This window comes from Lactuca sativa, chromosome 5 (assembly GCF_002870075.4).
Source record: "Lactuca sativa cultivar Salinas chromosome 5, Lsat_Salinas_v11, whole genome shotgun sequence".
NCBI lineage: Eukaryota > Viridiplantae > Streptophyta > Magnoliopsida > Asterales > Asteraceae > Lactuca > Lactuca sativa.
In genome coordinates, this window is record NC_056627.2 from 201192350 (window position 1) to 201209290 (window position 16941).

At 37.5% G+C, this 16941-nt stretch overlaps 2 protein-coding genes and 1 pseudogene across 2 annotated transcripts; 2 read left to right on the forward strand and 1 right to left on the reverse strand.

The window, feature by feature from the left end:
* Nucleotides 1–3520: 3520 nt before the first annotated feature.
* Nucleotides 3521–4219, reverse strand: LOC111919910 (uncharacterized). The gene has a single exon (XM_023915464.1). It carries the CDS (start codon nucleotides 4217–4219, stop codon nucleotides 3521–3523), a length of 699 nt encoding a protein of 232 aa, XP_023771232.1.
* Nucleotides 4220–4284: 65 nt separating this feature from the next.
* LOC111919911 (polyubiquitin-like) lies at nucleotides 4285–5428 on the forward strand (annotated as a pseudogene).
* Nucleotides 5429–7346: 1918 nt separating this feature from the next.
* LOC111919912 (uncharacterized) lies at nucleotides 7347–7937 on the forward strand. Its single transcript, XM_023915465.1, has one exon. The coding sequence runs from the start codon at nucleotides 7347–7349 to the stop codon at nucleotides 7935–7937; it is 591 nt and encodes a 196-aa protein (XP_023771233.1).
* Nucleotides 7938–16941: the final 9004 nt, after the last annotated feature.

Sequence of the window (16941 nt, forward strand, 5' to 3'; positions counted from 1 at the left end):
TGATCTTTGGTGTGAACCCAAACAGGATCTCTTTTGATTCCACCCTTTCCTGAAGAAAGTAGCAATCCATTTCCACGTGTTTCGTGCGTTCATGGAAAACTGGATTGTGTGCTATGTGTTTTGCAGATTCATTGTCACACATGAGAGTGGTAGGCGAATTAATGACAACACCTAAACCAGTAAGTAGCCAATGAACCCAAAGGATCTCACTCACTGTTGTTGCCATTGCACGATATTCAGCCTCAGCAGAAGACCTTGAAACCACCGATTGTTTCTTGGATTTCCAAGAAACAGGAGCTCCTCCAAGGAGAAGTAAGTATCCTGTTCGAGAACAGCGCGAATAGGGACATCCCAACCAATCGGAGTCACTATAAGCTACTAGATTAGTAGACCCATCGTTTGGAAGCAAAATACCTTGTCTGATTGTAGTCTTCAAATAACGTAAAACACGTAAAGTTGCATCCCAGTGTGGCTGTTTAGGATCGGATACGAATTGACTCAAAATGTTAACTGAATATGTTATATCGGGGTGAGTGGTTTGTAAATACAAAAGACGACCAATGAGACGCCTATACATATTTGCATCAACCCGGTTTTCATTGTGACCTTTATCGAGTTTAAGGTTTTGCTCCATGGGAAAACGGCTTGGCCTGCACCCCAGCATACCCGAATCGTCCAAGATATCCATGGTGTATTTGTGTTGACTGAGAACTAAACCTTCTTCCGTGCGTGACACCTCGATCCCCAAAAAATATTTTAAGCTACCAAGATCTTTGATACTAAATTGGGTATGGAGACTAGCTTTTGTACTCTCAATCTTTTCTGCATTATTACCAACAATGACCACATCATCTACATAAATGAGAGCCACCACAAAAATATCGTTATTTTTGTAAATAAAAAGAGTGTGGTCAGAATGAGATTGTATGAAACCAAGTGCATGAATAGCTATGGTAAACTTGTGATGCCAATTGCGACTTGCTTGCTTTAAGCCATACATTGACTTTTTAAGTTTACACACTCGCGTGTCTCCTTCTTTGCCAAATCCTTGGGGAATCTTCATGTATACATCTACTTCCAAGTCACCATGCAAGAATGCATTATTCACATCGAGTTTGTGAATAATCCAATTCTTTTTTACCGCAACAGTTAATAAAATTCGAATCGTAACAAGTTTAGCCACCGGAGCAAAGGTATCGTGAAAATCTACTCCTTCCATTTGCGTGTAGCCCTTTGCAACAAGACGGGCTTTGTACCTCTCTATCTCACCATTTGGTTTGAACTTAGTCTTGAAGACCCATTTGGAATCAATTGCATGTTTGCCTTCAGGAAGAAAAGGTGAGCTCCCACGTGTCATTGTCTTCTAAAGCTTTTATTTCACGTTGCATTGCAAGCCGCCATTCGGGTTGTCTAGCAGCCTGTTTAAAACTTTTTGGCTCATTGTGAAGAACAATAGCCGCTAGAAAGGCCTTATGTGAAGGTGAAAATTTTTGATATGAAACATAATGAGTTAGAGGATGTACCGTAGATGCAAATCTATCGGACGGGGGTGGTGGATGATTGATTGATGGGGGAAGGTCAACTTCAAAATCTTGGAACCGGGTTGGTTGACTTCTTGTTCGAGTGGCACGGTGCTCATCAGGGGGTTCTAAATGTGTTGGTTGTGTCTCTACTTCAGTGACGTCATCATGCATGTTGATGGCGCCAGCATCCTCTAAAGTTGTCGAAGAGTCAACAGGGGCCTCATGGCTTACGTCAGCCCTATCATCATGTGATCTGTTCTCGTCATCATGCATGGAAGGGTTGGGAATATCACCATGCAACGTGAAAAAATCTTCATTTTTTGATTGTTTATTTGTTCCAACATAATTCATTGGAAATTCATTCTCTAAGAACTGTACATCACGAGAGACTATTATCTTTTTACTTTCCAAATCATATATTTTATATCCCTTAGTGCCATGGGGATATCCAACAAATATGCCGGGATTACCCCGTTTTTCAAATTTGTCTCCCCCGGTGTCTGTGTTTCTATGATAAGTCAAACACCCAAACACTCGCATGTATTTGTATGAGGGTTTTCGATGGAACAGTACCTCATAAGGCGTGGCACCATGTAAAACTTTGGTGGGCATTCTATTAATGACATATGTGGCTGTCAATATACACTCCCCCCAAAAGGTTATGGGCAAATTAGCTTGAAAGCGTAAGGCACGTGCGGTTTCAAGTAAATGTCGATGCTTGCGTTCGACCACCCCGTTTTGCTGCGGGGTGTGCGGGCAAGATGTTTCTAAAATAATTCCTTCTTGTGCATAAAAATCGTGCATGTCATTTGATACAAACTCCCCCCCCCCCTATCACATCTTACACGCTTTATTGGAATACCAAATTGTGTTTTGACCATTTTGTGAAAATCCATGAGGCATGTGCTTACCTCATGTTTGTGTTTAATTAAAAAGGTCCATACAGCCCTACTGAAATCATCTACAATGGTAAGAAAGTAAGACGCTTTGCTCATAGACGGGGTTCTATATTTCCCCCACACATCACAGTGCACCAAATCAAAACATGAAAGAGTTTTTGTTTCACTAATGGGAAAAGGGAGGCGTGTGTGTTTAGCTTTAAAACAAGCATCACATTTGTTATTGTCTTTAGAAACATCAATAAAATTTAATTTTGAAATCTTCTTGGTGGATGGATGACCTAGGCGTTTATGCCAAACCTCAAATGTCGTTAGAAGAGCTTTGCTTGGCTTCGTTGACCCCATCTGATACAATCCTCCAACATGGTCACCCGCTCCAATCAAGCGCTTCGTCCCCAACTCCTGCATTACAACAAAACCAGGGAAGAAAAAAACCACACAATTCAATTCATCAGTGAGCTTCCCTACCGAAAGAAGATTGTAATCAAAATTAGGGACAAGCAAAACTCCTTTAATTTTAACACCCCCATTTAGAGTGTGTTCTCGCTCCCCCGTAACAGGCACCATGTCGCCATTGGGGATGACTACAGGTGTCTCTTTAGGGTTTGGGTTTTTGTTTTCCAAAAAATCATCTCTACACATCATGTGTTCGGTTTCCCGTGAGTCGACAACCCAACCATTATAAGATTGATTTCTACCTGCCATGTTTGCTCGTGGGTGAGATTTATTGCCTGTCAAGTTTCCATTTTCTTGAAAGTGAGCGACAAAGAGCTGGTATTGTTCGTCAGTTAATCTGGGTACAGGGCTCGTTTCTAGTTCCAGACAAGCTGCCTTGGGCTTCGTTTTCTCTTTGTTGTCGGGCCACCAATCAGGATATCTTATCAGTTTAAAACATCCTTCTTTACTGTGCCCTTCACGCTGACAGTGAGAGCACTTTTCTTTTCTTTCGTTTTCTGCCTTAGGGTTTTTCTGGATCACCTTGTTGACCGATGTCGGGTTCGTCTTTGTTGGAGTATGTCTGGAGCTTCTCTGTCCATTGTAATCTGCTTGAAACGCTGCAGCTTCTACTCTGGTTCTTTTGGAGTTGCTTGTAATGGCTCACTGTTGTTCACTTTCGGCTACCAGATGGTAGATAGTTCTTAATGATGGTGTCGGTTTCATGGCTAAAATTTGGGTTCGAACCACAGAAAAGTCATCGTCTAACCCCATTAAAAATTCATAGGATCTCTCTTTCTCTTTCACTTCGTTGAGCTGTTTGCCGATCCCACAGTGGCACCCTTCACACGTGCAACGAGGATTAGGAAGAACGGTTTGGAGTTCATCCCAAGCAGTCCTCAACTTGGTGTAATACGTTGAAACAGATGCACCACCTTGCCACAAGGCGTTGAGGGTTTGTTTCAATTCGTAGGCTCGAGGTGCTCCTTCTTTCTCGAACCGTTCTTCTAGATCACGCCAAATCTCAGATGACGTGTTAGCATATCTGACGCTGGTGCGTATCTCTCTTTCCATAGCTGTCGTTATCCACCCCTTTATCATCGCATCGGCTCGAGTCCAAGCAAAGTTCAAAGAAGACTTTGCGTCGGGTTTCTTGATTGTGCCATCCACAAACCCCATCTTGTTCTTTGCTAACAAGAAATTCATCATCTCTTGCTTCCATTCTCCGTAATTACTATCGTTCAACGCATCGTTTACCTGCATCTGCTTAGGGTAATCGGATGGATGAATATAATATGGAGAGCTTGTATCTATCTTGTTTTTCTTGTCATCACCAGACGATTCCGCCTTGTCTCCTGCCATTGGAACTCTGGTTATGTATGGATCCGACGCTCTGATACCATAAAGAAAGTCAGCTTATACTGAGAATGAGTTTTGTTTCATTCATGCGAATCATCTTTTGCTTACATCAGAAAAGATAAATAAATAGCCACCAAGAATATAACAAACTAGCCTATCGTATTGGATCAGAAGCCTATCTAGAATAAGATAAAAATGACATAAAAATAATCACAATTCCTTTAGAATAAGATAAACATGACAACGTCAAAGCCAAGATTCAGTGTAAGGAAGGTATTCCTTCAGATCAGCAGAGGCTCATTTTCTCCGGCAAGCAGTTGGAAGAACGCAGAACTCTTGCTGACTATAATGTCCAGAAGGAATCCACCCTTAATCTCGTCCTCGTCTCCGTGGTGGAATGCAGATTTTCATCAAGATGTTTACTGGAAAAACAATCACTCTAGAGGTTGAACCTTCTGATACGACTGATGATTTCAAAACTAAAATACAGGAAAAGGTGTCTCCTGTGCATCTCCTCCTTCCCCTTCACGGCGGCGGGATGCAGGTATCTCTCAAAACTTTAACCCGCGAGACTATCCCTTTGAAAGTTGAAGGCTCCGATACGATCGACAACTTGAAAGCCAAGATTCAGGACAAAAGGCTTCCACTGAATCTTCAACGTCTCATCTTCTCTGGAAAGCAGCTTGAGGATGCCGAAACTTTGGCTTATTACAACATCCAACAAGGATCTACATTGTTTCATCTTCTGCGGCAACATTCTAATGAATGCATTTGCATGCGTATTTTTGTCAAGACTTGGATAGGGAATACCTTCTCGCTGGAGGTGGAAAGCTCGAACCCCATTGATAATGTGATGGCAAAGATTGAAGAGAGATTAGGCCTTCCGACGTATGTGTAGATGGTTGCACTTTGGCTGATTACAATATTCGTATGTGGTCTACTCTGTATCTTGTCTTGCGACCTCATGCGCTTCTTAATACGCCCAAGAAGCAGATTTTTGTTAAGAATTTGATAGGGAGGAGTTACCTGCTGGAGGTGGAAAGCTCGGACACTATTGGTAATGTGAAGGCAAAGATTCAGAACCAAAATGGCATTCCGACTGATTTCATGGGACTTTTGTATGCTGAGGAGGTGTTAGAAGATGAGCGGACTGTTGCTGATTATAATATTGATATGGGTTCTACTCTGGATCTTTTCCTGTCGACCTCATGATACGCCCAACAAAACAAGTAGGTTTTTGTTGAGACTTTGACTGGGGTGGCTTATTATAATATTGAAATATAAGGAAAGCAGATTAAGACCCATTTTTGTAACTAGCTTAATATTATCTGGTTATTGGAGCTCAAGGACATTTTTATAACTTACTCTTAGGTTCTGTCATGTTTGTTAGTTATTAGTTAGTTGATTAGCTATAAGCGTAACCACATGGATGCGTTAGTTATTTTCAGGGATGAGCTTTAGAATCGGACCGATTCGGAACCGGAACGGTTTTCCTATATTAACAACCGGGAATCGGTTCGTCGGTTCCGGTTCCAGTCCCGGTTTTTAGTTATTTTCAAACTAGAATCGGTTGAAATATTATAGATGATATGTTATCTTCCGGAGCTTGTAAATGATTCAATATTTAACCAAATTATGACTTTTTACATTCTAAATTGAAGTATAAACACTAAATTATATGATGAAAAAAGAATCAAGTAATGCCGACTTCATATGTGTGAGTTATGTGTATTTTAAAAGCTGGACAGGTTCCAAAAAAAGTGTTGAAACATAAAATACGCAACATTGATATGTTGTCTTCCGAGGTCTATAATTGATTCAATATCTAACGAAAATTTGTGTTTTTATAGTCTAAAATTAAGTACAAATATCAAATTACACGCGGGAAAAAAATGAAGTAATTCTGACGTCATATGAATGAGTTATACACGTTTAAAAAAATGGGACAGATTAAAAGTATTGAAATAGAAAAAACGCAACATCTATATTCTTTCTTTCGAGGCATATGTCTTATTCAATATCTAACCAAAACATATGTTTATAGAGAAAAAAGTAAATTACAAACTCCAAATTACATGTTGGAAAAAAATCAAATAATTTCAACTTCATATGAATAAGTTATGCACATTTTAAAAAACGGGAAAATTGTCAAATCGGTTTCGGTTTTTAGAACCGGGACCGGTTTTCATAAAAATGGAGAACCGGTAACCGGACCTTGTTACCAATTCCGGTTCCGGTTTCGGTCCGGTTCCGGTTCCGACGGTCCTAATTCCTATATATTGTAATGATTTGTTCTTGCAAATTGCAATCTTAAGGAGTTCATTTCACAGTCTTCATTATTATTTACCTAATATGTTATCATCTTGAGACTTGAATGGAGAAAACGGTGACATGTAATTTTAATCCCAAAGTTTGAATTTATTATTATAATATTTAACTAAAATAGGGCCTTAGGACCATTTCTGTAATAATTATTTATGGTTATTTTATTTACACATTGTTATAGTAACTATACCAATATGAGATAAATGGTAACATGGAAATAGTCTCTCACTTGATAAATTCCCTAAGAACACAACTTAATCTTCTGTCCAATCCTCCATCGATTGAGACATCATTACGGGAATCTGTTAGTTTATATTTTTATACATTGTATAGCATAGGGTCCTTATTGTATTTTCTACATTCTTGCTTGTACTATTTATACAGATGGAATATACACAGAAACCCTAACGAGTATTTTCACTATCAAACATGGTATCGAGCCCTATATGTATTCTCTCCTGCTCATACGTATGAATTTTGTTCGCCGTTACTTTCACTATTTCATCATTGAGCATCTGCCATCTATACTCTGTTACTCACTTGTGCTTCAAGTTTCCTGGTTCTTTTCCAAATCGTTAACAGCACCATCATAGTCCGCTGCTGCTACTTGGTTCTTGATTCAACAACGAAACAGTCACCGATTTTTTTCTACTTTATCGGACCCCTTCTGTCGCCGCTTTCTACTGATTCAGAATCTTCAAGATCCTGCTTAATCACATCTTCCAGGATTAGCACTTCATACGACTATAATTATTCTCCTCTCTGTAAGCAAGCTACTGTTCTTTCGTTCTTTTTATTTCACTGTATGTCTGCCCCTGGATCATCCTCATCTACTGTCCCAACCGCTCAAACTCTTGTCCATAAGGTCACTAACATATACAATCAGTTTAATTTCAAACTAACTGTGGATGGGTCCAAATACAAACTTTGGAGACGAATCTTTACTGATATTTGCAAAGGTGCCAAAGTCATGGGACACATTACTGGAAATTCAAAACCAACAAGCAATGAAGATGAAGAGTGGGAATTCGTTGATTCTCATGTTAAGTCCTGGTTCTACTCCACAGTTGATGCAAATCTGCTTCAAATCATATCACGAGACAATTGTACAACTAAAGATCTTTGGGATGAGCTCGACAAATTCTTCATTAACAACAAAATGTCTCGCATGCTTCAGTTGCAAGATCAATTCAGAAATACGAAGAAGGGTACCTCCTCAATAACTGAATTCTGCCACATGTTGAAGAATCTGGCTGATGCACTATTGGATGTCGACTCCAAGATCACAGATATTGAGCTTGGCATGCAAATACTACGCCAATTGCCGTCCTCATATCACAACATTGTTGATGTTATTACCAACACAAAGCCATTCCCATATTTTTTTAGAGGCTAAAAACATGTTGTTATTACATGAAGCTCGTGAAGAAACTCTTGATGTCATACTAGATAGCTCAACTACCTCCAATGCGGTTCTTTACTCGACATCAACAAATTTCGGAAAATCTAAAAATAAATGGAATAAAAATCGAAATAACAATCGGGTTGCTTCTAGGGGGTAATTCTAGCTCGTGTGTTAGTACTAACCAAATTGCAGGAAGTAGCTCTGGTCAACAATCTCATTTTGTAGGTATACTTGGTTCACAGCCAACAAATCAGAATTTTGCTCCAGCACTTCAACCGACTACAGGGATCAGTCCTCAACAGTTTCAGCAATACTCTTCTATTGGCCCAAATCCATCTCTTCCAGCAGCCTTTGGATCACCTTCGGTCGACACTCTGATGATGCACACTACTCCTATTCAGCAGCCATCGTCAGCCTAGTTCCAACAGTCGGTCCACTCTTCTTTCTCGGTCCAGCAACAACCCTATGGCCAGTCACACCTTGCATAAAATAGGCCTGTTACCTTCAGCTACACACCACAACAGTCAAAAACTTTCTTTGGCGGTCAAGGTTCAGCTCCAACTCAGCAAATGACTGACCTTAGCTCCATCTTCCAAGCGATATCAGTACAACCACCACCGGATAACAATTACTACATGGATACTGGCGTGAGCTCACATATGTCATTTAATCAAGGCAAATTGCTATCCCTTATACCATGTAATTCTAAGTCTATCATGATTGGTAATGGTGCTCTTCTTCCGGTTAGTCACACAGGTCACTCTTTTTCCCCTTTTTCTCATAACAAATTTATTCACAAAGATATTATTTTGTCTGATAAAATTGTTAAAAATCTTGTGTCTGTGCGTAAATTTACCACTAACAACTATGTTTCTATTACTTTTGACCCTTTTGGTTTTTCTGTTAAGGATCTTGATTCAGGTACTTTGCTCCAGTGTTATGACAGTACTGGAGATCTCTATCCCGTCACTCCATCCTCTTCGCAACACTCTGCTACTAGCCTTGTTGCCGTGTCTCTCCCAGTCTGGCATCATCACTTAGGTCATCTCGTCCCCTCCATTTTAAAGTTTTTACAATCTTGCAAGTTTATAACAGCTTCTCCTAATAAGTTTTATGTCTGTCATGCATGTCAACTTGGAAAACATTGTCGTCTTCCGTTTCAGTCTTCTTCAACAAAGACTTCTAAGTTGTTTGAGTTAATACATTCTAATTTATGGACTTCTCTGGTTTTGAGTATTAGCGGTTTCAAATATTACATTTTATTTTTAGATGATTACTCTCATTTTTTGTGGGTTTTTCCCTTACGTGCTAAATCTGATATTTATTCTTTGTTTTGCAATTTTCAAGTTTATGTTAAAATTCAATTTAATTCTGAAATTCAATGCTTTCAATGTGATAATGGTCGTGAATACAATAATCAACATCTTTTGAATCACTTTCAATTTCGTGGCATACGTGTTCATTTCTCTTGCCCTTATACATCTCAACACAATGGAAGGGCAGAGCGTGCCATACGTACCATCAACAACATTCTTCGCACATATCTATTCCAAGCTTCATTGCCTACTAAAGTCTAGGCCGAAGCACTTGTCACAGCCGTTCACACCCTTAACATTCTTCCCACGACCACCCTATCCTTCCGAACGCCATTTGAGGTTCTCTTTGGAATCTTTCCTTCATACGGCCATCTCCATGTGTTTGGGTGTCTCTGCTATCTTAATCTCGCATCTACTTCTTCTCACAAACTCTCACCACACTCCACGACTTGTTTCTATCTCGGCCCTTCTCCAGATCACAAAGGGCATCAGTGCCTTGACCTCACATCTCAACATCTCATCATCTCTCGTCACGTCATCTTTGATGAGGATCACTTTCCTTATAAAGACTTTCATTCTTCTCCACTTAATTCTGACTATGATCATCTGATTTCCGAAGATGTTCCTCCTATCATTCAGACTTCTGCTCCATCTTATAGTAGTACTCCTCTGGCCACATCTTCCTCTTCAATGGACACATCCACTCTTTCTTCTTCTTACCCATCTCCAGCGGTGCATGAATCCACTCCTCACTCTCCTACCACTACGTCTCATACCTCTATATCTCATCATATTCCATGTCATTCCATGACTACCCGTTCTCAAACTGGATCCTTAAAGCCTCGACATATCTTCAATCTTTCTGCTACTACTGACATTTCTCCTATCCCGCATTCTACTCCTCAAGCTATGCATGATCCAAAGTGGAAATTTGCCATGGATGTCGAAATGGATGCACTTTTTCTAATCACACTTTGGATCTTATCACTCCTCCCTCCTATGCCAATATTGTTGGTTGTCGTTGGTTGTATCGTCACAAATTCGATGGTCATGGCAAGCTTGATCTCTATAAGGCTCGCCTCGTTGCCCAAGGTTTCTCTCAACAACCTGGATTAGACTTTGACAACATGTTCAGCCCTGTTATTAAACCTAGCACCATTCATACAGTCTTAAGAATTGTTATCTCTTATTATTGGCCTATTCATCAACTTGAGGTTAAGAATGCCTTTCTTCATGGTGACCTTGCAGAGGAAGTGTATATGAAACAACCTTCAGAATTTGTTGATCCTCGATACCCTACACACGTTTTTCGCTTGCATAAAGCCTTGTACGGGCTTAAAGAAGCCCCCCGCGCATGGTACCTACGATTTGCAGTCTATCTTTCATCCATTGGATTTCACAGCAGTCGCTCTGACACTTCTCTTTTCACATATCACCGTAACTCTGAGGTCATATACCTTCTTTTGTATGTCGATGATATTATTCTCACCGCATCAGATTCCTCCCTTATCAATCGTGTTATATCCCGTTTGTCCTCTGAATTTTCCATGACAGATCTTGGGCCTCTATCCTTCTTCCTTGGCATTGCTGCTACTAGGTCTTTTTCTCTCCCAAACTGCATTTGTTAAAGAAATCATTGCTCGTGCAGATATGTCTTCCTGCAACCCATGTAGCACTCCTACGGACAACAAACCTAAGCTTTCAGGTTCTGGTAAGTCGGTTTTTGACCCCACTCTGTATCGAAGTCTTGCTGGTGCTCTCCAATATCTGACTTTCACTCGTCCAGATATTGCTTATGCGGTTCAACAAATATGTCTTTATATGCATGACCCTCGTGAACCTCATCTTCTTGCTCTCAAGCGTATACTTCGATACCTTAAGGGAACTATGTCTCATGTTCTTCATATTCTTCCATCTCATGTTGATCGTTTGGTTGCTTATTCTGATGATGATTGGGCTGGGTGCTCTCAAACTCGTCGTTCTACGTCTGGATTTTGTGTTTATATTGGGGATAATCTCATTTCGTGGTCCTCTAAATGTCAACACGTTTTATCTCGATCCAATACCGAAGCCGAGTACATGGGGGTAGCCAATGTAATTGCTGAAGCTTCATGGCTTCGAAATATTCTACTTGAGTTGTCATGACCGTTGACTCATTCTACTATTGTCTTTTATGACAATGTCAGTGCCATGTACATGGCTTCTAATCCTGCTCAGCACCAAATAACCAAACATGTGGAAATAGATTTACATTTTGTTAGGGAATGCATTGCCATTGGTCAAGTGCATGTGTTACATGTTCCATCTGCTCATCAGTTTGCTGATATTTTTACAAAAGGACTTCCTACATAGTTGTTTCTAGACTTTCGTAACAATTTAAGCATTAGTGAACCCCCTGCTCAAACTATGGGGGAGTGTTTGTTTATATTTTTATACATTGTATAGTATAGGATCCTTATTGTATTTTCTACATTCTTGCTTGTACTATTTATACAGATGGAATATACATAGAAACCCTAACGGGTATTTTCACTATCAAACAGAATCAAATGTGTTCTTCTACAAAAGTTGGTTATCCTTCAAGTATTTCAACCTCTTACTTGATTAATGAAACTTTTGTTTGAATTTATTTAAAAAAGTGAATGGGGTGACATGTTTTTTGTGATTTAATTAACATGTAATATCTTAGCATAGTTGCTCTTAATCAGTTTGGACCAATCTATGGACACAAACTAATTCCCATTTTCTTGAAAACCATCAACATGAAATTGACACAAACTAATTCCCGTTTTCTTGAAATGTTGTGATTGTTGACTAAAATAGACGCTAATATCAATGAAGTATCATGAAATTATTATGAACTTTTTACACTTTTTTTTCTTTTTTTTCCTTGCTAATTAATTTTGCACTCAAATTTGAAAGCTTTAAAAGTTTAACATATCTTGTGATTTTCCATGTCAGGAAATATGAAATTGTGCTTATTTAAATGATAGCCTTCCATTTGTTTGATGAGGACATTGATGCTTTACAATACTTGTATTTTTTGTAATGATGAAAGTTGATGGCTAAACACAGAAAAGTATTGTTCTAGAAGTGGTCTATATGTAATCCAAACTCTGGTTTTTAGGGCTAAATGCAAGAAATGACACCTATTTTCATTTATTTGTGTATTATTGCATGTCGTTTTCATTTATTTATATTTTCATTTCTCTTTCTTAGTAAGGTATTGTGGTTTAAAAAATCTATTACTTTCAATCTTTTTCTTATTAGGACATTGTATTTTGAAAAATCTTCCCCCTTCTAGTAGTGAAAATTGCTTTGTATTTGGATGACATTGCTAAAATTGGATATGTTTTTCAAAGTACTATGTTGTATTGAGATATCTTTATAATCTTATATTTTAGTTTTAGAATTTAGATTGATTGTAGTCCTTGATTGTAGCTTATTGATTGCATTCTTTTTTTATATTCTAGTTTCATTTACCCTTCATCTTTGTGTATATATCCCATGTACATCAGGTATATCAAAATATAGAACTTTTCACAATATTCTTCATGCATTACATGTTATAATAGAAAGAAATATTTTATAATAGAAATAAATGAAAGTAGGATGTTGTAATAAACTAAGAATTAATGGAAGTACATTTAGTTACTCTAATATGACTGCATGGCAGATACACCTTTATTTGTCAATATTCTATATTGGTGGAATCAAAGAACCTTACTTTTGGAGATACTCATACAGTTGTGGACACAAATTTGCTTGCATTTTATATTAAATGTTCACAACATTAATTATATGGTACTCTTTAATTGGTATGAAGAAATCGAAGAAGGAACGGGAATTTTCATTCCATTGGAATGAATAGTTTGTTTTGTGGAATGGATTGAATGTGATTCGTTGATTCATTCAGTTTTTTTAACATTCATTCCTTAACCAGGAAAGTTGGGTTTTTTTTTAATTCTAATATGAATGTTACAAATCTATTTTAGAAACTTTCATGATTTGATTTAAATTACAATCATATTTTCTAAAAATATCTACATAATATAATTGCTTGTTACAAGTTAAGAGTCTTCGGTGGGAGCTTTTTATAAGTGTCAAAGATTAATAATGGGAAAATGAAACATACGCTCTATGAAGTTTATAGGTTTTACTCTTTTAGTCACTTAACTATTTAAGTAGCTTTTTAAGGGAACAAATGTGGTTTTGTCGGGTCCAATATGTCCTTTTTGAGAAAACGAAAGGGTAACCCGATTACCCCTTATGTCAGCTCACTTATTTTTATATTTTCATAAATTAAAAAAAACTAAAAGGTCCCACAATATCTCTCACTCACTCTCTCTATCTCTCTCACTCACACACACACACACTCTCTCTCTCTCTCTTAATTGAATAATTGTAATTTTCCGACGAAGACGATTTTAGATTCGCACGTAAAATAGCTCATGAACAAGAATTTGAGCCTTCAACCCGCCGGCGACTTTGGAAACCTCACCAAAATTCCTTTTTTGCTTTAGAGTTAACAACACTACAAGATCCTTCCCTTTACTGTTGCTTCGCCGAAGCATATACTAGTGCTTCCACTTCTTCAATAGAGACCTCGTAGAACTACTCTTCTTAATTTTCGACCTAAACACCTCCAAAACAGAAAAACAACGGAATAAGGAGCTATATATATCAGTTTAGAACCGAACCCATCACCGGGACTATGCCGTCGGAACTATTCATGTCACCGGCCACCATGGCAAGTGTTGATTGTTCTTGGAGATTTTTGAATGAGTTCTGAACAAAAAAAAGGGGTTACCTAAGATTGATAGAGGAGTAAGGAAAAACGATTGGAAGCTGCTTGAAGGTCGAAAAAGAGATGAAGACGAGAGGGAAAATGGTGATTCTCGCCGATTCTTCTTCTCCGGTGAACAGTGCTGACGGTCCTGTTTGCGGTCGGAGGCTTGCTTCAACTGGTCATGGCGGTGGTTTGGTGGTGATTAGATCAATCTGCTATAAAAATAGAAGGAAGACGAGAGAATGGGATGATTAAGGCAACAAACTTTGTTGTTGTTGGGTTTTTTCTGGTGATTAGGATAGAGAAAGAAAAAAAGGGAGAGAGAGATGGGTGGCCCCCAAGTTTTGTCTATGTGTCCCCTAAATCGGCTAAAACAAGTAAAGGGGACTAAAAGGACAGGTTTCCCACAACTTGTTTCCCTCATAAAGCCACGAAAAAACTTAAGTGACTAAAAGGGTCAACCTGTTGGATTAGGTGTCTAAGCCCATAACTATAATTGGTATAAACTTGAATTGATAGTAGCAATGTCCTTTTGGGTTGCCTTCAAACCTGGCAATGGAATATGATGACTGTTGGAGAGAGAAGAATGATTTATTAATTTATTACATGGTTGATAAATTAATTTGAAATCAAAATAAATTATTTAATTAATGTATTATGGGAATAATATATTAATTAGTAATCATATAGTTTAATTAATATTTAATTAGAAATTAACTTGAAGTTAATTTTAGGATTAAAGGAATTAACTGAAACTGTAGGGACTAAAGATGACAATGTTCAATAGTTGAGCATTGAGCATTCTAGAACCTCCCTTAGAGGGAGGGGAGGGTACAAAATCTATATGCTGATAGGGTTTACTTGGGCTCTAAGGGTGCATTGGAAGCCTTAGGGAGGAAGTTAAGGGATTAGGGTTATCTAAGATACACATGCCTTATCCTAAACCTTCCTTATCACCTATATAAATCCTTATACAGTTGGATTTCGTCCCATGCACTCCAAGAAAGGCTGAGAGCTGAATTTTCCACTTCCCTTCTCTTTCTCTATAGTAATCCTTGGTTGCTAGGTTTTTTTGTGAGTCATTAGAGGCGTGACACTTGTGGCGCTTGCTACTAAAGGTCTTTCAAGAAAGGTTTTTAGATTGTTATTACAATATAACAATCAAGGTATGTATTTTAATCCCTATTGTGTGATTTTTATTATAATACATAGAACCTATGGTTTCTTCTTTTGTGTTCAAGTTTCATGTTCAATTAGAGAAAACCTAGATCCAATTCAATTAGGGTTGCATGCACACATAAGATTATATGTTTTGCTCAAAACCCATCAATAATATCAAAGCCTAGGAATTGTTTTCTATTGTATTTGATGCAATTGGTTGAACTTGACAAAATTAGGGTTTATGGCAACTAAACCGTTGGCCTTACAATTTTTGCAAATTAGGGTTTTATATTGGCCTTGCAATTTTCGAAAATTAGAGTTTTATAACCCTAGTTTTTCAACTTTATGGTTAGGGTTTTAACCCTTTCCTTTGGCCTTAATTTTCGAAAATTAAGGGTTTCCCAACCCTTAGAATTTTCGAAAATAAGGCAAGGGATGAAACCCTTGCCTTCCTCCCCAAGTCTAGTGATTTTCGAATATTTAGGGATAATAATAGGGTTCATATTTTTAGGAATTATCTTGTTAATTGTTTAAATAAGATAATTTTTATCCCTCCTATTTTCAAAAATTAGGGGATTAGGATTAAGTTAAATTATCTTGATTAATTTAATGGATAATCCTCAATTGATTTAACTCATAGATAATTACTAAATCAATTATTTTATTTTAATTTTAAATTTAAATTAAATAGTTCAATTTTTGAAATTTAAAATTAAAATTAAAACTCTAGTATTTTGAAAAAGTTTAAGATGCATCCTCATGGATTTTATTAATAAATTAATTAAGTGTTTAATTAAAAGACAATTAATAAATCCATAAAATGGTTTAAATTTAATTAAATTAAAAATTTTAATTTATTAAAAGATTAAACCCTAGTATTTTAGATGTTTAAAATACACCCTTATACTATATAGAATTAAAAGTCTAATATTGTATGTGTATAAGAAAAGCCAGTCTTACCATTAGTAGGCCCCATTCACGAAACTGGTTTATAAGGGGTGTTTAAGGAAGCGGCTTGTAAAATGACCGTCATTGGGTATCCATTCTTACCCATCATACTCTTGACTAGTGGAGGGTCATTAGCAGAACGAGTAGGATCGGACACCTAACTCTCATTAAAAGTATAATGGATTTCAAAGTAACTAAACGCTTTTATAAAATTTCCAATCTTAGTTACTTTAGGAAAATGTGAATTTGATGCTAATCCATGAAATTTCACGTTGCACCTTATTAGTTAGTTAGTGGAGCGTGTGTGGTTAACCGGCACACTAATGTTGACTAATGAAGGATGACAATGGGTTTCTCGTAAATTATTGTTGATCAATGAAGCGTGTGTGGTTAATTAACCAACACATTGATTAGGTGATAAATGACATCGAAAGTACCAAGCTAATTTGCATGGTTATGCACACCTTGTTTGTGATCCTCGATATTCCAGTCACAAACTTGAAGGGAATAATCAATATTAAACATGCCATTGAAAAGTTTCAATGAATCTCAAAAGATCTAGGAATTTCGTTTAAAACCTAATCATTTAAAATTTCGTTTTCGCGGTGGAATTGGTAAATCTTCATTTACCTACCTTCAAATAATTTACAATTGGATTATGGCATCTCTCTTCCGAATTATGAATTATTGTGTTGGATCCTAACCTTAATATTTCATTTGGGTGTTATATTAAGGACTTAAATCAACTAACTTGAATTTTCTCCCTTTTGTAGATGTCTAG